Raw genomic sequence first — 25,500 nt, forward strand, 5'->3', positions numbered from 1 at the left:
GTTATGCTCATTATTACTGGCTACAGAGTGAGTTATCGTTATGCTCATTATTACTGGTTACAGAGTGAGTTATCGTTATGCTCATTATTACTGGTTACAGAGTGAGTTATCGTTATGCTCATTATTACTGGTTACAGAGTGAGTTATCGTTATGCTCATTATTACTGGTTACAGAGTGAGTTATCGTTATGCTCATCATTACTGGTTACAGAGTGAGTTATCGTTATGCTCATTATTACTGGCTACAGAGTGAGTTATCGTTATGCTCATTATTACTGGTTACAGAGTGAGTTATTGTTATGCTCATTATTACTGGTTACAGAGTGAGTTATCGTTATGCTCATTATTACTGGTTACAGAGTGAGTTATCGTTATGCTCATTATTACTGGTTACAGAGTGAGTTATCGTTATGCTCATTATTACTGGTTACAGAGTGAGTTATCGTTATGCTCATTATTACTGGTTACAGAGTGAGTTATCGTTATGCTCATTATTACTGGTTACAGAGTGAGTTATCGTTATGCTCATTATTACTGGTTACAGAGTGAGTTATCGTTATGCTCATTATTACTGGTTACAGAGTGAGTTATCGTTATGCTCATTATTACTGGTTACAGAGTGAGTTATCGTTATGCTCATTATTACTGGTTACAGAGTGAGTTATCGTTATGCTCATTATTACTGGTTACAGAGTGAGTTATCGTTATGCTCATTATTACTGGTTACAGAGTGAGTTATCGCTATGCTCATTATTACTGGTTACAGAGTGAGTTATCGTTATGCTCATTATTACTGGTTACAGAGTGAGTTATCGTTATGCTCATTATTACTGGTTACAGAGTGAGTTATCGCTATGCTCATTATTACTGGTTACAGAGTGAGTTATCGCTATGCTCATTATTACTGGTTACAGAGTGAGTTATCGTTATGCTCATTATTACTGGTTACAGAGTGAGTTATCGTTATGCTCATTATTACTGGTTACAGAGTGAGTTATCGTTATGCTCATTATTACTGGTTACAGAGTGAGTTATCGTTATGCTCATTATTACTGGTTACAGAGTGAGTTATCGTTATGCTCATTATTACTGGTTACAGAGTGAGTTATCGTTATGCTCATTATTACTGGTTACAGAGTGAGTTATCGTTATGCTCATTATTACTGGTTACAGAGTGAGTTATCGTTATGCTCATTATTACTGGTTACAGAGTGAGTTATCGCTATGCTCATTATTACTGGTTACAGAGTGAGTTATCGCTATGCTCATTATTACTGGTTACAGAGTGAGTTATCGTTATGCTCATTATTACTGGTTACAGAGTGAGTTATCGTTATGCTCATTATTACTGGTTACAGAGTGAGTTATCGTTATGCTCATTATTACTGGTTACAGAGTGAGTTATCGTTATGCTCATTATTACTGGTTACAGAGTGAGTTATCGTTATGCTCATTATTACTGGTTACAGAGTGAGTTATCGTTATGCTCATTATTACTGGTTACAGAGTGAGTTATCGTTATGCTCATTATTACTGGTTACAGAGTGAGTTATCGTTATGCTCATTATTACTGGTTACAGAGTGAGTTATCGTTATGCTCATTATTACTGGTTACAGAGTGAGTTATCGTTATGCTCATTATTACTGGTTACAGAGTGAGTTATCGCTATGCTCATTATTACTGGTTACAGAGTGAGTTATCGTTATGCTCATTATTACTGGTTACAGAGTGAGTTATCGTTATGCTCATTATTACTGGTTACAGAGTGAGTTATCGTTATGCTCATTATTACTGGTTACAGAGTGAGTTATCGCTATGCTCATTATTACTGGTTACAGAGTGAGTTATCGCTATGCTCATTATTACTGGTTACAGAGTGAGTTATCGTTATGCTCATTATTACTGGTTACAGAGTGAGTTATCGCTATGCTCATTATTACTGGTTACAGAGTGAGTTATCGCTATGCTCATTATTACTGGTTACAGAGTGAGTTATCGTTATGCTCATTATTACTGGTTACAGAGTGAGTTATCGTTATGCTCATTATTACTGGTTACAGAGTGAGTTATCGTTATGCTCATTATTACTGGTTACAGAGTGAGTTATCGTTATGCTCATTACTGGTTACAGAGTGAGTTATCGTTATGCTCATTATTACTGGTTACAGAGTGAGTTATCGTTATGCTCATTATTACTGGTTACAGAGTGAGTTATCGTTATGCTCATTATTACTGGCTACAGAGTGAGTTATCGTTATGCTCATTATTACTGGTTACAGAGTGAGTTATCGTTATGCTCATTATTACTGGTTACAGAGTGAGTTATCGTTATGCTCATTATTACTGGTTACAGAGTGAGTTATCGTTATGCTCATTATTACTGGTTACAGAGTGAGTTATCGTTATGCTCATTATTACTGGTTACAGAGTGAGTTATCGTTATGCTCATTATTACTGGTTACAGAGTGAGTTATCGTTATGCTCATTATTACTGGTTACAGAGTGAGTTATCGTTATTTTCCGTTTTCTTATAGTTAGGTCAAGTCAACCCCTTAATTCCAGACTCAGGTTGTTGCTTGGCAGTGGTTTTGAGAGCTCATCCAGTTACAGCCGTTGATCATTTCTTCTTCCTGATTCTGGTTGCTAGGTGTCTGGTATTCTGTTTACTTATGGTTGGGTATGAATAACATGGTCCACATGCCCTAGGGGCATGTTGTTATTACATACATGTTCTCCTCATTGTGTGTTGGTACAGCTTGCATCTTGCTTTTCCCCTATATATTTTTCTTTCCTCACACCTGTTCCAGAGGTTGTGTGGTACCCCATTGCTGTACTTCATTTTTATCCCAGGTATATTCATTCATTTTGGACAATTGCTCTCTGCTTGCTTTCTTTGTGTGTCTACAATGACTTTCTACCTTTACTTTGTGTAGTGAGAGGTTTGTCAGTTAACACTGAAAACGTATTTCTGTTACTTCCTCATCTCCTCACATACTTCCTTCTCACAAAATCCATTGTTTTTATTCTAGTACCTACTAACTCTCAAAAGAGGGAATTGAATGGGAGTAGCAGAGGGAAACAGTTGTTTTGTAATAGGTGGTGCAGTACTATTGGTGGAGAGTAGTCACATGATATGTGTTGAGAAAATACGTGAAACTTGAGAGGTATAAAGACTGGTGTGCTGATAACTAAGAATTATTTTAGCAATGTTTAGAGGACAATGATCTCAATAGCTTTTGTATAATAGGAGGTATCTACCTACCATAAATACATTTTCAGTGTTATTATGATAATTACTTTTATTTTGTTCTTTAATTGTGAACTCCATTTGAAATTTTCTGGGTTTTATGTGTTTTTTAAAACCGATTTTAGGTCACAGTCATGGAGAAATGTCACACTTTGCAATAAAATTCCAGTTAAATTACTGTATGGAGGTATAGAGTTATTTTATTTATACATTAAAAATTATGGTCTATTAATTTTTGGTTATTTTTGTAAAACAGTTTTGTTATTAGTATGACTTTTTTTAAGATTTGTTGTGTTAGTATTAGTCATTTTCAGCTATAGCTCAAAAGGTTGAACACTTTTAGGTTGTATGTATCATATATAATACTTTCAAAAGCTGGTACTGGGTCAAAGTTGAAACGTGATAACATACCTGTATCCATTAGACCTCTCATAAAAGAATCGAGTTAATTTGGTTCATTATGTCAGCTTAGAATTATTTATATTCAGTAGAATGATTGTAACCTATTTTTATTTTATGGTTGGTTTTAAAGTAGTTGTTTTTTGTTTTGTTTTTCAGAGATGGTTTTTCAGCACTGCCTTCTCCCCTATTCACAAGTGGTATTTTGAAGATGGCTCTCACATGTCAAACCATTTACAGCAGTGTCCTTATTTCTTTCGAAATGTTAAATCTGAACCTTTCTATTTCCCCATGAGCAAAGAGCCAAACCAAGAAACCTTTGAAAAGCTTAAAAATATGATAAAACTTTCTGAAAGGAGTGACAAAGACAGTGATTTGTCACTATGACTGAATTTTGATGCTTATTTAGGAAATGTATGTCTAACTCCATAGGGTAGGTAATCTATTTTTGAGAAGGTAAGTGAAATCATTAGTAAGGTGCCCAACAATAATAGAAAGAATGTAAAGTTATATTACTATTCAAATAAATCATATATTTGTTAAGTTGCATTTTATACTATTTACCATTTGTAAACTAAAAAAATAGAAAGAAAATCATTTCTAAAGAGAATTTTAATGTAAAGTTATTTATAACGTAGAATAAAACATTTTAAATATCCTCTAATTGGTATTTTGTGTGCATAAAAAAATTAGGCTTGTTTTCTTTACTGGTACATCTTTGCTATTCTCTTGCTTTGACAGTTGTCATGTGATGTGTTATATATATAACACGTTTGTGTTTAGTAAAAGATATAACAATCTAATATCATAGTAACTTCTTCATTGAAAGTAATGCAGCTGTGATATTTGATTTTTTTTGTAGGTTGTAGTAATGAAGGTTTTATAATTAACATATTTGAAGTAAAATGATGAACATTTCGTAGTACGTGTCAAATGAAGTTAAACTTTAAGTGAAAGGTACGTTAAAGACATGGTTGTTTTTTGATGGTTTTCTTGTGGGTAAATGATACTACATTATTGAAATTTGAAATTGTTATTGATGATATAGTTTTACTACTGCACTGTTCATGTGAGTTATGATATATCCATAATGTGCCTGTGAAATCATAGTTATTTAAACACTGGAGACAGAATGGAAAGAAAGTGTTACTTAAAAGTAAATATTAGGTTATAACCATACCTGTTTCTGTAACTGGAAACCATATGTTCATATAATAATTTTACCTGCAAAAGTATGGGTTTTGTATACATCCAGAATTTATTTTAACTAATAGAAAAGTACATGGTAAAAGTAATTTGTTGATTTAATAATAAAATTTGAGTGTTTTAAAATGTTTTTTAGTACTAAAGATTGAATTGCATGTAATGTTATGGACCTAGTGTGGGTATACTTGTGTTATTTGTTCTAGTGTTACAAAAAATGCATTAGTAAATACAGAAAGACTTGACTTACAATGTTTGAAGCAGAAGTTAAGTATTTTTTTTGTTTTAATCTTACAGAAGAAGGGGTGGTTGTAAGTTATTTATTTTGTGTGAGAGTAAAGTATTTTGAAAACACTTTTCTTGTAACTTTAAAGCTCTATTGGAACTCGTAGGTTTTACATTTATCTCTTCAGACTGTTGTTCATGTGTTACATTTATTCATTTTTGGTGAAATCAATTTGGAATTAACATTGTTTCTGTGAACTTGTATTTTTTACAAAAGTATTATAGTTTATTGTTATTTTAGTATGTTGATAGTGTCATATTTGAGCATTAAATATCACATTTTCTGTTAATCAGGTATAATTAATCTTTCTAGTGTATATATACATAATGGTGAACTAAGTTCATGTTACATTGTAAATTTGTCCTGACAACCCTGAAGAAATATAGTAGGATTAGCTAAATATTTTTAAATACTCTAATTAAAATCATGGTAAACTCACTTATGAAACTTTTATGGTCAGAATACCATTGTTCTAGTGATTATTACAGTTTAAACTTGGTAGTCGTAAGTATTTACTATGTGTTTGAAGTAGTTCTGTTTATATTTATCTGTAGTATGGATTGAAGTTAAATTAGTCTTAGACAGTTCATTTAACTGTTTTAATAGAAAATTTACTGCAGTATGTGCACATATTGGAGTCAGTCAGTAGTAAAGAATAATTATCACAAATTAATTTGTTTTCCTTCTTGCTGGTGCTTAAGTTCCATCTCTTATCTGTGCTGTGTGAGGTTGTATATTTTAGCTGAGAAGTCCTTTCATTAGTCACTAACTGTTAGCTCTGCTTTCAGTGTAATGAGTTGTGATCTAATACCTAATATTTTTATTTGTTTGTGTAATATTGTGTTACATTGTGATTTAATACTAATATTTTTATTTGTTTGTGTAATATTGTGTTACATTATGATTTAATACTAATATTTTTATTTGTTTGTGTAATATTGTGATTTGTAATGTTAAGTTATTGAGTAAAATGTAACATTTCTCTTTCCTTTTAACTTCTGAAGAATTACTTTTATTTACTACACATAATAAGCTGAGCAGGTTATCACAATTGTTTTGAGAGTACAGTATTCATATGTTGAATTTCATCTGAGACAAACATTAAATGATGGAAGATGGCCTTACTGTTTTTTTTTCTAACTGTGAGCCAGTTGAATAAGTTTGTTGTAACATTTTAACTATACATATACCTTCAGGTTTTCACTCTGTGTTAATATGTGTTTTTTTAGTCAAAATAACACTGTTTTCAAAAAGAACTATTATCTTTGGACTGGTGTTTTTAGGCTTATGATTTTTGGTGTTTTTATTAAACATGTTTTGAAAATAGATAATCTTAATGATAACATTAGACCAAATGTTATTTTTGTGATAGTTGCTTTGATGTTTTATTGTATAATTTGTAAAGGTACCCAAAACAAAGTAAATATAAGATTGCAACATGTTAATGATAGAGGAGTCTAAAATACAAAAAAAAAAAAAAGTTAAAGGTGGCATATTATCTGTGTTCCAATTCATGTTATCTTGAATTCTGCAATTTGAAGCCATTTCTTAGTATGCATGCCTTGAATTTGTAGATATATAAAACAATTTCAGAAACTTTTCCTAACATTGAGTATTTTGATTTTTGTTAGTGTTGCTATTATATATTGACAGTTTTTTTGTTTTTTAATCAATCTAATTTGATCTTCATAACTATTTGTTGCTGGCCACCTCAGCAGCTTTGTCTGTCAAATTCAATCCAGGTTGTTCGGATCATGTTTTTTTTTTTTTTAGCTGTAAGTTGAGTCCAGTTGTGTTTAATAATTTTTGTTCCTTTTACAAATGTTTTCAATGCAATTGGCAAAAACACACAAGTTTTATCTATTTGCTGACAAGTTAAACTGGTTCTGATTCAGTGCGTAAACTGTCTTAGTCACACAACCTCATGGAATATTTATGTTCATGGTATAATCAGCAAAAAATTTAAAATATAATGTATGTTAACAAATAAGGTTTGTTGTTTTTACATGCTTTTCAGAATGAGTATTGGATAATTATAGTTAATACTGTTCAGTTTTTAAAACATTCTTTTGTTTTTAGCAGAAGTGATTCAGTAATAACTAGTTATTATCCATACTTAATACAGAATGTTATCTTCCTTTTTGTGTTTATTCATTTTCACTGGACCACTACAGATTTATTGAGTTTGGATAGAAAACTGGTTGTTGTTACAGTTCATAAACGTTTCTCACATCAGCATGTTTTACAAATACTCATCTTTAATTAGTGCTTTCTTCACAGCTGTGTTTTTGAGATAAACACACAAAACTAACAAATGGTACATATATTACTTTGTAATGCTAGTGGGGTTTACAATCTTAAATAATTACATCTTGAGACCAGTTAGATGCAATTTTTTGTGGATAAATAGATTCATCATGAAGATAAATAGATACATCATGAAGTTTAATTCAATTATTTGAAAGTTATTGAAGGATAATTTACTTTAAATATGGTTTTACACTGACACCATACTGTAGTGATAGTCTATACTTGTAGTGAAAACTGGTACGGGTCTTAAGTCTAACGATGTCATAATGTCCTAGTTGAAGTGATTGGTTAGGCTACATTTCAAATACTGTGTTCAGTCTTGAGATTCTTAGTATAGAAGGAACACTGAATTGTTAGAAAAGGTTCAGAGGAGAGCTATCAGGATAATATCTGGAATGGAAAATTTGTCATACAAGGGTAGGTCAAGTTATTTCTTGACAAATGAAGAATTAGGATGGATCTGATTTAGGTGTTTAGGATTATTAAGGATAATGTTGATGCATCATCTATTTTCACATTTAGGGGACACACACATATAAAAATATATTTATTTATTTTGGCAGGGTAAGAGTCATATTCAAAGAAGACAACTTTATTTTTCTAATATGGTGGTTGGATTTTAGAAAGGGTTGTCTTCAAATATGGTAATTGCAATTAATTTAAGAGAGTTTAAGGGGAAGCTTGATAAATATTTGAATGATAAGGATTGGAATAGAGTTTCTTACTATTTAATTTAGTGGATAAGATGGTGAATAAAAAGATCTGTTGTTATTATTTAATGTAGAAAAGATTTTGAATGAAATCCAATGAAGTATTTACCTTCTAAGCATATACTTTATCCAAAATGACATATTGGATTGACTTTGGTTTAACTTGTGAAAAAGGTTTATTGCATTGGATAAGTTTCTGTTGATAGGTGACCAAATTTTCGTGGAAAAGTAATACATTTTGTATACGGTTTTTACTTTTACAGATCTCAGTGTCTTTAAAGAAATGTCACAACATTTTGATAATCTTTAGGGAAAGTTAGGATTTGGAACTGAAAAGTACGTTAATAAATGAACTGGTGTTGCCATATGTCATAAGTATTACAATACACAAAAGAGTAATAAAGCTATTGAATTTCATCAACAGAATAATATAGTCTATTTAAAAATAATGTTTTAAACATAAAAATTCATTGTACATATCACAGTTTTGGAATGAATTAGCTAATAACACAAAAAATATACAGTTTTCTCTAATTTTACTTTATCTCATTAAAATGTGTAGAATAGTTACCATCTTTTGTCGGAACAAAAGTGTAACTTCTTTGTATATAAATGTAGTTAGCTTATTAATTTATCAAATGTTGATATTGTATTTCTCTGGCATTTTATCTGTATCTCGAAACCTGCCATGCAAGATGTGGTTTTTTGTTTTGAGTTTGAGAAGTCAATCCCACGTTTGATCTTTCACTATCTTACATAACACATAGTCAAAACTTAATGCCATCATTTTTTATCACATGATTCTAGCTACAATGAAGCTGTTGTGGTAAATTACCCAAGATATTTTTGTCAAGCTGTGTATTATTGTATTTAGTGTATTCAGATACATTTTTGACATAAGTATTTTTACTTTTATTCTTGAAATTAACTAATATGTCAAAACCATACATAACTCCATGTTGTTGTTTTTTAATCTAACACATGACTTTGTTTTTTACATGTTCTTATTTAATAATTAATATTAAATTGAAACGTTTGTTGAAATCCAGTGATACACTTACACTGGCCCTATTTTCATTTCAACAAAACTACAGATTGGAAGTCTAATCTGTTATTCGATTCATTACTTTGGCAGCGACTCTAGCTTAACAAACTATTTTCACTACTGCACGAGGGAGTAAACCAGAGATACGTTAGGTTTAATAATGATTTGAGGTGAAGGGTCTGTGTGCCCTGACATAATGGGCTTCAGATCTATAAGTCACTGTGTAACTCTTCAATCACTTTAAATTAAACATGATCTTCCACACATAATGTTTGTTTTATTACTAGTTCAGGTTTTTGTTTCTTTTGGATGCACACTTACACACACATAATATATGTATTGGCAAATATTTTGTGTATTTGTACATGTATGTTTTATCTCTAATGCTTTCTTTTTGTGTAAAAAAATGCACATTAACATTGATACTTGTTGTATCTGAGCTGTACTGACAAATTTCTGAATTTTGTGTCTTCTTTTGAGCTGTAGCAATTGTAGGAATAAACCTAATTATATGTAATTGCTTTTATTTACAATGAATGCTACATCAGAAGTTTCCTACCTGAATTTCTTTATGAATGTATTCCTCTGATTATGTGAGATTGTTTGGCAGCTATTAAACTAACTTTTTTTAAATATCTGTGCAATAGAACATGTTTTAGTTGTTATTTTTACAGTAAGGTGTTATTGTGTTCTGTTGTATCTGTTCTAGGTATTCCACAAAAGACTATTGAGATTCTAAAGTTTGGCCTTTTTCATGCAGTTGTACCCATCTTTAAACCATAAAATATACAAATGTCACTAATTCTGAGTCATTGGGTGAACATATATTTGTACAGACTCTTAAACTTATGGTAATTACATTTGTAGTGTTACTTCTGTGTATTAGTGTTACTTACATTTGTAGTGTTACTTCTGTGTATTAGTGTTACTTACATTTGTAGTGTTACTTCTGTGTATTATTGCTCGAACTCAAAGTTTGATCATAAATTAAAATCGCAGGCTGTTTTTTAAATGAAGATTAAAGTATACTGGAGTGTTGATTGATTTATATCAGTGGAATTAAAACCATTTTTATCCATACGGAGTTGGTATTGTCAGCATCCTAGTAAGCTCAGTATTTCATTTCATAGATGGATTAAACTACAACAGTATCACAGGACAAAGTTGGCTCAGACCTCACTTCCCTAACCCTACTGTTTAATTCCCATGTTAAGTTTGATAAAGAGAGTTATTTTAATTACTTGAATTTGTTCTTGAGTGGCTTTACGCTAGAAGAAATGAAATGGACTGTTCCAAATGTTCCATGTAAAAAATCAGAATGGAATTGGGTTTTCCTGATCTTTCTTAAGAGCTTTTTTCTGTATTAGAATATTTGACGATACATTTCTTAATATCATTTTTGATTAAAGTTGCATGAAGATTTCATTTTAACACAAAATCACAGAACATTAGCTATTTACTAGAAATCAAAATTAAGAAGGCCCAGCATTGCCAAGCAAGTTAAGGCATTTGACTCATAATCCGAGGGTTGCGGGTTCGAATCCCGGTTGCGTCAAACATGCTCGCCTTTTCAGCCGTGGGGGCGTTATAATGTGATGGTCAATCTCACTATTCATTGGTAAAATAGTAGCCCAAGAGTTGGCAGTGGGTGGTGATGACTAGCTGCCTTCCCTCTAGTCGTACACTGCTAAATTAGGGACAGCTAGTGCAGATAGCCCTCGAGTAGTTTTGCATGAAATTCAAAAACAAGCAAAATCAAAATTTAGAAAGTGTTCATTTTCAGGCAAGAGAATTCCAATTGTATCTTGTGTTATACATTTAACACTGCTGCATTGTTTAAAAAGTTTTGTTTTGATATTATACTTTATTTTTGTATTTTATCTCTAAGTAGATAAAATATATTTCATAGAGTATAAATCTATTCCTTGTGCCAAATTATGGCCTTAATTAAGCCAAACTCACGTGATACATGTAATGTTCCTCTCACACTAGTAAATTCTATGATGTTTATACCTCTGCAAAATGGGTGAAATAAAATCAGATTTTCGTAAAAAACATGTAATAGTAGATGTTGTGTAAAGTGCACTTGGAAATGATTATTGCTATAGAAACAATATTACAACTTCATGTAATGACACAGTTAAGTATGTCGATCATTAATATTGTTTTACTTGTAAATGAGGTTGTTGATCGTGCAATGGTTGAGTGTATTCAGGATATGATGTAACTGAAATTGAAGTAAGGTTATTGTAAATATGTAAAAACTTATTTTACTTGTTTCAAACATTTCTTTAGTAAAATATTATTTAAAAGTCATGATTTTACTTTTATTTATATAAGGTCTTTTGAATGAAACATAACGTTTTATTATATAATTTAGTTATTTCTTAATTAGGATAATAGATTAGTACATGCATATTACTGAAGATAGATCAGTAAGATATGTTGATGAGTACACGTGATAAGACTGAAAATATTTTTTTAATGCTTATTTTATAAGCTTTATCACAGCCAGTTTTATATTCTGCCAGTCTGTGATTGATTTACTAATTTCTGAAATCTTTGTTTTCTGATTCCTTACTTTGTCCAATGAGAACTATAGACAGGGATGACTTTACGCAGCTTTCTGATTCCTTACATTGTCCAATGAGAACTATAGACAGGGATGACTTTACTAGCTTTCTGATTCCTTACATTGTCCAATGAGAACTATAGACAGGGATGACTTTACGCAGCTTTCTGATTCCTTACATTGTCCAATGAGAACTATAGACAGGGATGACTTTACGCAGCTTTCTGATTCCTTACTTTGTCCAATGAGAACTATAGACAGGGATGACTTTACGCAGCTTTCTGATTCCTTACTTTGTCCAATGAGAACTATAGACAGGGATGACTTTACACAGCTTTCTGATTGCTTACTTTGTCCATTGAGAACTATAGACAGGGATGACTTTACGCAGCTTTCTGATTCCTTACTTTGTCCAATGAGAACTATATACAGGGATGACTTTACGCAGCTTTCTGATTCCTTACTTTGTCCAATGAGAACTATAGACAGGGATGACTTTACGCAGCTTTCTGATTCCTTACTTTGTCCAATGAGAACTATAGACAGGGATGACTTTACGCAGCTTTCTAATTCCTTACATTGTCTAATGAGAACTATAGACAGGGATGACTTTACGCAGCTTTCTGATTCCTTACATTGTCCAATCAGAACTATAGACATGGATGACTTTACGCAGCTTTCTGATTCCTTACATTGTCCAATGAGAACTATAGACAGGGATGACTTTACGCAGCTTTCTGATTCCTTACATTGTCCAATGAGAACTATAGACAGGGATGACTTTACGCAGCTTTCTGATTCCTTACTTTGTCCAATGAGAACTATAGACAGGGATGACTTTACGCAGCTTTCTGATTCCTTACATTGTCCAATCAGAACTATAGACAGGGATGACTTTACGCAGCTTTCTGATTCCTTACATTGTCCAATCAGAACTATAGACAGGGATGACTTTACGCAGCTTTCTGATTCCTTACTTTGTCCAATGAGAACTATAGACAGGGATGACTTTACACAGCTTTCTGATTGCTTACTTTGTCCAATGAGAACTATAGACAGGGATGACTTTACGCAGCTTTCTGATTCCTTACTTTGTCCAATGAGAACTATATACAGGGATGACTTTACGCAGCTTTCTGATTCCTTACTTTGTCCAATGAGAACTATAGACAGGGATGACTTTACGCAGCTTTCTGATTCCTTACTTTGTCCAATGAGAACTATAGACAGGGATGACTTTACGCAGCTTTCTGATTCCTTACATTGTCCAATGAGAACTATAGACAGGGATGACTTTACGCAGCTTTCTGATTCCTTACATTGTCCAATCAGAACTATAGACATGGATGACTTTACGCAGCTTTCTGATTCCTTACTTTGTCCAATGAGAACTATAGACAGGGATGACTTTACGCAGCTTTCTGATTCCTTACATTGTCCAATGAGAACTATAGACAGGGATGACTTTACGCAGCTTTCTGATTCCTTACATTGTCCAATCAGAACTATAGACAGGGATGACTTTACGCAGCTTTCTGATTCCTTACATTGTCCAATGAGAACTATAGACAGGGATGACTTTACGCAGCTTTCTGATTCCTTACTTTGTCCAATGAGAACTATAGACAGGGATGACTTTACGCAGCTTTCTGATTCCTTACATTGTCCAATGAGAACTATAGACAGGGATGACTTTACGCAGCTTTCTGATTCCTTACATTGTCCAATCAGAACTATAGACATGGATGACTTTACGCAGCTTTCTGATTCCTTACATTGTCCAATGAGAACTATAGACAGGGATGACTTTACGCAGCTTTCTGATTCCTTACTTTGTCCAATGAGAACTATAGACAGGGATGACTTTACGCAGCTTTCTGATTCCTTACATTGTCCAATGAGAACTATAGACAGGGATGACTTTACGCAGCTTTCTGATTCCTTACATTGTCCAATCAGAACTATAGACATGGATGACTTTACGCAGCTTTCTGATTCCTTACATTGTCCAATCAGAACTATAGACAGGGATGACTTTACGCAGCTTTCTGATTCCTTACTTTGTCCAATGAGAACTATAGACAGGGATGACTTTACGCAGCTTTCTGATTCCTTACTTTGTCCAATGAGAACTATAGACAGGGATGACTTTACGCAGCTTTCTGATTCCTTACATTGTCCAATGAGAACTATAGACAGGGATGACTTTACGCAGCTTTCTGATTCCTTACTTTGTCCAATGAGAACTATAGACAGGGATGACTTTACGCAGCTTTCTGATTCCTTACATTGTCCAATGAGAACTATAGACAGGGATGACTTTACGCAGCTTTCTGATTCCTTACATTGTCCAATGAGAACTATAGACAGGGATGACTTTACGCAGCACTTTCTTTGTAACAAATGCTTATGTACAAAATAAAGGAAATTGGTGTTGAAACAGTAAAAGTTATTAAAAAATGGTATTGTTAAACGTGTTTGCAACGTAAATGTTTACCTAAGCTTGTTACGTGCGCCGTTTAACATGTTGTCAAAATTTTCCAGTCATACCTATAACTTCCACTTTGTTTTATTAGCAAAATCCACCTACAACTTATAGTAGAACCTATTTTTCCCAGGTTGACATTTTAAAATACAATGTATTTAAGCATTACAGAAGCAATTGGAAAGATGTAAAATATAATAATAGGGTTAGTTAGCACAGTTACAGAATTAAGTGTCGTGTTTACAGATGATGAGAAATGAAAGAAATGCAATTTCACTTTTTCTGGAAATAAGATGGGACACTGGGTGAGTTTGAAATAAAGTTACCATGTTTTTCCTGGGATATCGTGTTTCACGACACATACTATCCTAAATAATATCATTTCATTCATTAATATTGTCCTCTACATGCAGTATTTAGATTCCCTGTCCAGGGCCCGCTTTTGTAATTAAAACCTAACACAAAGTAACCACTGTACTGAAAAACAAATAATACTTTAGTAATACATTTGTACACACAAGGTTTATTTTTAAACTGTTCCATATCAAAACATACAGAATATTAAAAGGAATGGCTAGACGTGGCCTACTAGTTAGTATGTCTGAACTGTGAATATGTGGTTTATGTCTCACTTCTGTAAACATGTGCTCTATACATAGGGACCATAGGTGTGCCAGAAGTGATTTAAGTTCCATTATTTGGTCAGATAAATCTGGGATAAAAATCAGTAGCAGGTTATATATGACTAGGTGCATTCCTACTAGATTGTTGGTTCAAAATTAATAGTGGCTATGTCAGTTCCTTATCTAGATTTTAACAAAAGGCTGAAATGAACTGAAAAGTGAAAAGGTTTGAAAGCTGGAACAACTTTCTCGGAATATATTAGGATTCAAACAGATCTTCAGAAAGATATTCTGTATCTTCAGTCTCCTCTTTGGACACAATCTACACTTTATGAACACCTGCTCTAAATTAATTTGTTCATAACCACTTATAAATTATAGAGATAATTTACTTTATATTTGGATAACCATTTGGGAAATGGTGACATAATTAAATCTAAGTAGTTGAAACCTGTAAGTTTTGTAATATTAGCTTTTTTGTTATACATCTTAAGAATATTTAAGTTTTTCAGGTCCTCATATTAACCAGTTGTCAGTACTTTATCACACTTTAATCTAAACATTGTGATTCTAAATATTGTCTTTACAACATTTAAGTGTGTATATATTTTGAAAGAAACTGACATCTCCTTGTCACGAGTTTGTTTTAGGACAGCAGTAAGTATCCACATTTGCATTGCTAAAACTGGGGGCCCAATTCCCCTCGGTGGATGTAGCAGGTAGCCTGATATGGCGTTTTGCTATAAGAAAAAACATACACAATCTTGAAGAATAAAAGTAGCTGCTTTGTAACTTTTAAATCGGAAGTTTTTGTGTTTTGTTTCTGTGAATAATCGTATATTATCATTTGTTTTACAGTCCTAAGTGAACAATTCTAAAAGTAGTTATATATTTAAGGTCAGAAGCCCTGATAAATTTGTATTATTTGAAGTAGATACCTTAGAATTTCAGGTTAGTTCAGTACTTATCACAAATTAGAGATGTACCTTTTTTTTTTATCTAAGTTCCCCATCATATGTCTGGTTCTTTCTGTTGGTTTTGTTTACACTTAAGGTTTCACATGTTTAGAAAATTTAAAATGTCTTTAGTACATTAACATATTCTACTGATTTAATAACTAATACACTAATATAATTCCTAAAGTTTTACATATTTCATACTTGTGAAACTTAGTAAATGTATCAAGATATCTAGAAATCTCTAGCATCACAGCTTTAGTTGCAGCTATAAAGCAGTATACTGTCATTTTACTTGTTAAAATTTCCAGTTAATTATCACTGCCTATTTTGAGAAACATTACTTCCATAACATTAATAGGTTTTGTGATACTGTTTAGGGTCAGCTTAAAATATAAGTACAAAACAACAGTAACTTAGTGTAAGAGGTGTATCGTCATCTACTTAGGCCAAATACATAATACTTGTAAGTACGTATATTTTATCTGAATGTGTTTATTAGAAGAGAGAGTTTGGAAAAACCTTGTGGTGGCTTGTATAAATTAATAACAGTAGTTCACAATGTTACTTTTCTTTAGGTGCGTGTGTCACTCCCCGATAGTGTTGATCAGTGTATTGACAACTTATTGTACTAATAGAAAAAGTGCTGGACACTAGGTTTTTATAAATGCTTTATAAAGCTTTAGCTGTGTATTAGTAATAACTTTAAATAATTTTGTATTTTTGTTTGTGATTAAATTATGGGTGTGGATCTGAAGTGATTCTGTTTACTTAGTTTCATATATATGTATTTTATTATATTAAAATCTGTCAGTATTTAGATGCGGAGAAGAAAAGGTAAATAATGGAGGAGAACATTTATTTACTGTATCGAAAACTGGAAACATAAAACAGCGTCTTATAGTAATGAAATAGCTTTAAAATGTTTACATAAATACAGTGTTTATAGTAATGAAATAGCTGTAAAATGTTTACATAAATAGTGTTTCTTTCAGAATAATAAAAATCATTTGTAAAGCTAATACACAGCAAGTTCTATACTATTTGTTTTCGTAGTTAGTGTTTGGAGTTGTAAGAATATGTTTTGTACCAAATAATAGTTCTGTTCAGGTTAGAATATGATTGTTTCATATATTTTATTACATTTGAAATTTCCAGAAATGATAAATATTTTTGTCTTTAGAAAAATTAGGTTTCATGTTTAAAACCATTATAAACATGTGTTTTATTCTGGTACATATATTTCAATACAGTGAATATTTTATAAGAAAAAATGCTTATTTTGAAATTACTGAAAAGTGCTTGATATTTCAGCTATAATAAATTTATAAAATTCAATTTTTATGATTGTAGATTGTGTAATTTGCAAAAAATGACATCAGTTAGATAAAATGATGTGATCTATTTAAGTGTTAATAGTTTTAACCTATGCCAACATTCTATCGTATGTTCTATTCAGATTATCACAACAAACCTGAAAGTTCATGTTGTTGACATGAATATACATTAATGCTAATGTAAGAATAAGAGAAGTAGTGCTTTTCAGTGAAACTAATCTAAAGGATAATTGTGTGTTTTATATGGAAAATATGAATTTCAGAGGTAACTTAGTCTCAAGCAGTGTGCCCAACATAACAATAAAGAGTCTCAAACATGTTATGTAAGTTGAACATGTCTAGTGTTGAACATTGTCAAAATAAAGTATTCCCTGGGCATCTTGAAACTGTTTATAATCCATGATGGCTTTTAAGTGCAATTACTCTAAATGCTTGTGGCCTTCATTGAGAGATATCGATGCTTCAATACAATAAGGTGTTGACATAAGCCAATTACAAAATAGATGGTCAATTCATATAAGAATGAAAACTGTAGGGAATACACACTACTGAAAGAGCCACAAAGACCACTTGGAAAATTGTTGTATTTATACAGTTATATTATGAAAATTAAGGTTGTAATTTTTGAGAAACTCCAAATGTTAAAAAGACAGATGAAACCAAAATAGTGTTCCCCATCCTTTTGTTGATTTTCATTAAGAGTCGCTACACGTAAGGGAACTGATTTCTCTTAGAGCAACAGGGTAGTTATGCAGAATAATGAGAGATCATACAAGATCATTATTACAGATTAGTTTTGAGTTCATGAAGATGAAATAGAGAGGCTGAATGCCGTGATCAGGCCCAGAATGAGCAGGTGGTTAGGGCACTTGACTCGTAATCTGAGGTTTGTGAGTTTATATCCCTGTCATACAAAGCACACTTGATCTGTCAGCTGTGGGGATGTTATAGTGTGACACTGTTTGTTGGTAAAGAGTAGCTCAAGGTGTTGGTAGTGCATGGTGATGACCAGCTGCCTTCCTTCTAGTCCTACACTGCTAAATCAGGGGCATATAGTCCTCATGTAGTTTTGCACAAAATTCAAAAACACAATGATCAAGTTTTAATTACATCAACAATGTTCTGTGTGTAGTTACATTGGACACTGGACTTTTGCTTTTGTTATATTGTAAAACTTAATTGGTTGCAATCATGTACCAGACTGTTTAACTTTATTTTACCTATTTCATAAGTAATATTAGACTTTTTTTAGAGTGACTGGTGGTTTTTCAAATTTAAGGTAAGGTGCAACCATCAGATACCACTTGACCCCTGGACAGACAAAGAGAATGATAAGGAACAAAAGCAACTTGAATGAAAACAAGTAACTGCTTAATTTAAGTTTAATATACATTTAAATCTCAGTTTGTCACTAAGACTGTGTGTGCAAACACTGGTAACCATAGTGGCAAAAGATAATATTTGATGAGCATTCACACCCAGGCTGCTGCTGTTTCTCTCTGTTAACATCTTCATCAAGCCATAGTTTTGTTATTCATATACACCTAGTATGTCCTTGGTGTAATTGATTCTAATAACAGTTTAGATTAAGTTTGTTCAGCCTTCTGTACTGCTAAATGTTTATATCAAGAAATACTCTTAGTTGAAGAGTGAAAGTAAATATGTACACTTCATACACTCGATCTCCTGCTCTTACCACGGTTCTGTGTATGGTAATGACAATTAACACCTTTATTTTAATGATGTAAACATGAAAAGTACAAAGTAAAGCCTCCTTTGTGGATATACGTGTATTTTTAAGATGGCTGGTGTGGGTATTACAACTTTAATTAAAATAAAGTATAGAATAATGTTTCAATGTTCTTAGGTCATCTTGAGGTTAACAAAGAGAGCTACAAACATACATTTTTTTCCAACTGGGTTTCTCATCATGAAATTAGATGTGTTTTTGTAAGCTCCATTTCAGATTCAAATCAAATTTCTTAAATTTAATGCTCAGCTAAACTTGTAAGTCATTACATTGACCTCATTCATTCTTAATGAAATCCATTTTTCACGTCAACCAGCTGTATGTGAAATACCAGGATACAGTTCCACTTTCAAAATGTCTTATTGCTACTTCACTTGGTCAGAGAAAATACAAGTTCTGTTCTGTAGTGTAGCATATGATGAATTCTCGCGTTTCTACGATTCTTGCAGGCTGTTCTGTGGGAAATCATGGTAAACTGAGAATAACACATATTATTATAGTGTATATACTTTTTACAAGCCAGCAAATAATGATTACAATTGTACTTGTCATTCGATATTTGTGTTAGGCCTATTACATTTTAAACACTACATCTCCATTTAATCCTTTAGGAAATAAAAAAAAATGTCTAATAATTTTTATCACATACGTGAACGTAGTGTTTAAGAATGAAATAGGACTAATACAAATGTGGAATATAATTGTAGTACCACATGTCGTTGAAAATTCTCTAAGTTAAAGCAAGTCCTCTTCTAAACTAAGAGAATAAAACACGCTGTATTTTCTCAGTTGGCTTGCGCTGCATATATGACTATTAATTAGTTTTATTGGAACATAAGGGAAGTTATAGCGGCAAGACATCACTTGTAAGAAGAAACTTTTGCTGCACAATTTCACACATGCAACTCTGCAGGAACTTTTCCACTGAAAGACAAAAGTGTTACTTTCTGGGAACGGTACAGAACAGTAAACATAAAGGAACGCAATTACTTTTTTGACCAGTAGTCCGTGGGACTGAGGTAATTTCACGGACATACAACGTTAAAATCCGGCGCTGATTCCACGGAGTGGACGCTGAATTTAGCCTATTGTGGCTTTGCTCTAAAAAGAAACCCACAAAACAATCTTTACCAATTTTCTGTAAGAACACTACATATACTTGAATATATTAAACTTTTGAAACTTCTATGGTTAAAAGAGAGGTAACTAACATACAGTGTGGCTGCATATCGGTCTTGAAAAGTTTCTTCAAGCACATGTATTTGTTAACAAGAGCGAAGAAATTTATATCGCTTTTAATAAGTTGAACAGAGGAATTCGTTTGTCAAGTTATTCACTGAAGTGATTTATATATAGTACTTTTCGTGGGCTTTGTGTAAACTGTGGGTGTGTATGAGTTAGGTCTTTGGTAATCGTCACATTTGAGAATGAAAATTACCTTCTGTTTCTCCTTGAGGTGGATTCCTGTACGTAGTGAGGGGCTTCGCAGAGAAGGTTCTGTAGAGTATCTCTGCTGACATCCACCCATGTGATTGCCGTGTTTGGCAAACCGTGAAGGGCAGGAGATGATCCTGGTGGTTGAAGGGTCCAACCCTAACACACCACTTTGGCCTTGAATTCATGTAGACAAGCTACCTTGGGCTGGTCCCTTCAAGGTCAGTTGACTGGTTCACTTGGGCTAGGGTCAACCGAGTACCAGTGTTGGACGTTCTCAGCGGGTATTGTGGACATTGAGTTTGATACTGGTGTTCGAGTATAGTGCTCACAAAACCCTGGCTTTGCTGTAATGTTCTTGTTTGACATTGTAGTGCGTCCCCTCATAGGTCTCCATAGTAGGTGGGGTCAGTGGGCACTGAAATATAGCGTCTTTATTATGGATACCCCCATTTATGAAAAAAATTGGAAAAGAAATTATCACAAAACGATTCTGCTGTGCAGTCAACATTGCAGTCAGATTCTGTACCTCAATTTCTAATTATTCATTCCTTGTCCAAAAATTTCTTAGGACAGATATTCCCTTTTTCTATTCAAAAGGGATTAGAGGGGTTTGCTGTCTCTCCTAAGTCAGTAAAGAAGTTGCACTCTGAAGACATCTTCACCACAACATACAAAACTTATCTTAAAATCAAAGGCCATTGGGGAGGTACCCATTGAGGTTACTAACCATGCAACTTTAATTCTTCCAAAGGAGTTATGGTTGAGAGGGATTTAAAGAACGTTCCTGAGTCAAGAGATCCTCGCTGGTTTCTCCAACCAAGACGTTTATGCAGTGCGCCGAATCTCCACTTGCAAAAACGGAATTATGGTGCCTGCTAATGTTCTGATGTTGACGTTTACATCATTACATCCTCCTGCCACAGTCAAAGCAGGTTATCTAAACTGTAAAGTATGGAGATACACTCCCAACCTTCTCAGATGTTTCCAGTGCCAATGGTTCAGTTACTCAAAAACATCATGTCGTGGTTCTTTAACATCTGCTCGTTGTGGTGGCAAAGACCATAACACTTACGAGTGAAAACTAGAATTACGCTTTGTTAACTGTAGTAGTCCACACCCCTCTTACTCTATTTCTTGCCCTAAATGGGTGGAGGAGAAAGAGGTGCAACGCTTGAAGACTACAAATAATATCTCCTATCCAGAGGCTCAGACATTACTATCCTCAATACCATCTTGGTCATATGCTGCTGCACTCCATTGCACTGCCACAGTGAGAGTGCAAACAGATATATTTCTGTGTCTCCAGCGGAGTAGTATGCAAAACTTCTAAAGAACCTTTTGCCCTCCATGATTAAAAGAGTTGACAAATGCATGTCTACTTTCATCTCTGTCCCTGCCACTCCATCTAGTAACTGCCCAGTTCCACTTCCTCTGGCTTCGTTTTCGGGTGTTTCCTCGGGTTCATCCTCTTCTGCAGCCCTGAGAAGTAAAACGACCATTCGTTAACGCCCTCGGTCGCTGGAATCTTTGTCTACAGACAGAGGCCTGCCTACTCGACCCAGGGCAGGATCTGTGGAGGTTGTAGACCTTTGTCCAATAAAAAAACGTGGTCAGAAAGAGAAAGGCTCTCTGCCACACTCTCCGCCATGTAACTAAACATGGCCACTCTGATCCAGTGGAACTGTCGGGGATTTTGTTCAAATATGGATGACATTAAGGATTTGATTGATTTTTACCATCCCATGCGTCTCTCCTTACTGGAAACGTTTCTTAAGCCTGACGATACAGTCACCCATCGGCAGTTTTATTTGTACAGAAATAACAGGTTGTGTGATGGACGAGTGCATGGTGGGGTGGCACTGGTGGGTGTTCAGCATGTGTCCACCTTGTCTTTGCCACTTGATACACCCTTGGAGGCTGCAGCCATCCATGCCTCCAAGGGTGTAACTATCACTATTTGTTCTCTCTATCTAACTCCTGAAGAAACCTATTATCAGTCAGACCTTGAAGCCCTCATTGAGCAGTTACCATCTTCTTTTTAAATCCTGGAGAATTTTAATGGGCATAATCCCTTCTGGGATGGTGCTGATATTGTTAGGAGGGATCATTCTATAGAGCATATATTCTTGGATCACAATCTTTTTCTTTTCAGTAGTGGTTCTTATACTTATTTTCATGCACTTAGTCAGTCTTTTACTGCTATTAATATTTCTATCTGCTTCCCTTCACTTTTCTCTTACTTTTCTTGGAAGGTTTACAGTAACTCACGGGACAGTGACAATTTTCCTATCATTTTAAGAGAGACTGGTCGTGGTCGATGCTACCCGACCCCCGTGCCTCGATGAATGTTGGACCAGGGCAACTGGCCCTCTTTCACTCCTCTCTCAGTACTTGATCCTACCATCATTTATGAACCATCGATAGATGACTGCGTGGCAGCAGTGACTGACTGTATTATCAAGGCATCTGCTCAATGTATTCCTAAAACCTCGACACGTCTCCCACAGTATCCTCGTCCTTGATGGAATCCTACCTGCCACATAGCAAAGAAAACTCAAAAACGGGCTTAAGACACTTTTCGTAGATATTGCACACTTTTAAACTGCATTGCATTTCAACGAGCCCGTTCACATTTTCGGCAAGTCAGATATCAAAGCCAGAAGGAATGTTGGATTAAATACATCTTTAGTATCTCTTCTAACGCCAGTTCTAAAGTCACATGTGACAACATTCGAAAGTTAGTGGACAATATACTATTGCCACCTTTCGATCTTACTCTCTGATGGCTAAGAAGCTGCTGGTACCCAGAGTATCGCCAATACTCCCGGCGAAAGGTTTTCTCGTGCATCTAGCCCTTCTGCTTCATCCTCCACCTTCTTAGCCATCAAGACACGGGCAGAGCTATCACCTCTTTCCTTTTGGGCTAATTATCTCTATGAAAATAATCGCCCCTTTACACTGGTGAAACTCAAGCTTCCTTTTCTTCAGTCTTGCAGTACACCAGTCAGACCCAATCATATTCATTACGAGATACTGTGCCATCACTCTCCTGCCTCTCTTGCTATTATTCTGATTGTTTTTATCTGTATCTGGCAAGAGAATTTTTTCCTGGTGCTTGGTGTCATGCTATTGTCCTCCCTTTTCCTAAGTCTGAGAAGGATCCCAAGATTCCTTCAAACTACTGCTCAGTTGCTTTGACGAGTTGTCTCTGTAAGACCTTAGAGAGGATGGTTAATGCTCGTCTTGTTTGGTCTCTTGAACCAAACAACCTCCTCTCAACCACTCAGTGTGGGTTTTGACGACAGCGCTCCACCATGGACCATCTGATTCGACTTGAAACGTCAACTAGGAAAGCTTTTCTCAAGTGCCAACTTCTCATTTTTCTATTTTTACCTTGAGAAAGCTTATAATACAACGTGGAGGTATGACATCTTCTGAGACCTCCACTCTTATGGGTTGCATGGCCATTTACTCATTTTTATTAAATATTTTTAATGAGCTGGCAATTCCAAGTCAATGTGGGTTTGACACTTCCTGTGCTTTCCCACAGGAAATTGGAGTCCCTCAGGGCTGTGTCTTGAACTGTTACACTTTTATTATAAAGATTAATATCATCAGTGGACAACTTCCTCGACAGTTTCAAACTGTTTCTATATCGAGCATGAAATTTATTAAACGGCATCTCCAAAATCGTTTACGTACATTTTTGTTGCCAAAGGGGTATTCACCCAGATCCCGAGGTCCGTCTCGGAGAAGTTATGCTTTCCGTGGTCCCTGAGACAAATTTTTTGGGGCTTATGTTTGACCATAATAACCTGACCTTTATTTCACACATTAAGCAGCTACGTGTCAAGTGTAGAAGGATCCTCTGTATCCTCTCTTCTACCTTTTGGGAAGCCGAATGATGTTCTATAGTAAAAATTTGTCGTGCCCTTATTTGATAAAAACTGAACTATGTGTCTCTGGTTCATAGCTCTGCCAGGACTTCAGCCTTGAAAATGTTAGACCTTGTTCACCATCATGAACTTTGGCTCTGCATATGGGCCTTCTGCACTTCTTCATTCTAGAGTTTGTATGAGTCTCATGAACCTCCTATATTCCTTCACTGTTTGGATCTGTCTTTATTGTATGCTTTAAAACTTCAATCCTTACCATAGCATCCCACCTGGGGTTGTATTTTCCTTCCTTAGTTGGCCATGCTTTTTCAGAATAGACGGTCTGCCATTGTTCCGCTTGGTTTTTGTATCCAGTCACAGTTAGATAAGCTGGGTCTGTTTTTGGATAACATAGCTATATCTGTTGATCAGCCTATCCCACTATGGCTAATCACCATCCCCAAACGTGACCATTCTTTGAGTCATCTGAAGAAGACAGATACTCTCGATTAGAAGTATTGCCTTCTATTTGCCGAATATCTTCGAACCATCCTTTCATTTTCATTTATGTGGATGGTTTGAAATCAGTGACTCTGTGAGCTCTGCCATGATTTGTTGTAATTCGGATGTTGCACATAGAATCCCTCTACAGTTTCTGGGTTCGCTGCCGAATTGTATGTCATTTCTCTTGCCCTGTATCGCATAGAAGCTATGCAGTACACGAACTGTACTCTTTATACCGAATCGCTTAGGTCTCTAATAGCCTTGAAATCGCTTCACGTTAGTTATCACCCTGTTCCCGTCGATATTCATAACAGACTGGCCCATTCTCGCTATCATCTACTTCTATCCAGTTTTTCTGGATACCAGGCCACGTCTGTAATCGCAGGTATGAGCTCGCTGACATCGAAGCTAAGGCTGTCTGCTCGGTTACTATCACCGCCTTGCCTGTCCTATACATGGACTACGGTACTGTATTCGAGGCTCGACTCCGCGCCAGCTGCCAGTCGATTTGGAGTGAGCAACATGATAACAAGCTTTTCTAGATCAAGTCTTCTATTGTTCTTTGGCCGTCTTGCTCTGTAAAAATCGGAAGAAGGAAGTTGTTCTGGCTAGGCTTCACATTGATCGTAGGTTTTAACTCATCACTTTCTTTTATCTGGTACTGATGCACCATTGTGTTGCCTGTGTGACGCTCAGATCACAATAACCCATATTTTACTGGATCATGTTGTCGTTACGATCGAGTGCGACGGTACCATTT

The 25,500-nt window shown here is 34.5% G+C and overlaps 1 protein-coding gene across 2 annotated transcripts in view; it reads left to right on the forward strand.

The window, feature by feature from the left end:
* The window catches only part of LOC143248459 (F-box only protein 30-like), a 56,534-nt gene extending 39,359 nt beyond the window's left edge, over window positions 1-17,175 (forward strand). The window contains exons 9-10 of one of the 2 annotated variants that reach the window (XM_076496836.1): window positions 3,807-4,080; window positions 16,652-17,175. In XM_076496836.1, coding sequence (XP_076352951.1) covers window positions 3,807-4,034 — 228 coding nt within the window. In that variant the 3' untranslated portion in view covers window positions 4,035-4,080; window positions 16,652-17,175. Of the gene's footprint in view, window positions 1-3,806; window positions 4,081-9,910; window positions 11,818-16,651 lie in introns of those variants that run through there. The other variant, XM_076496837.1, reaches the window with a different exon arrangement.
* The last annotated feature ends 8,325 nt before the right edge of the window (window positions 17,176-25,500 follow it).

Source organism: Tachypleus tridentatus, chromosome 4 (genome assembly GCF_004210375.1).
Source record: "Tachypleus tridentatus isolate NWPU-2018 chromosome 4, ASM421037v1, whole genome shotgun sequence".
Taxonomy (NCBI): Eukaryota; Metazoa; Arthropoda; class Merostomata; order Xiphosura; family Limulidae; genus Tachypleus; species Tachypleus tridentatus.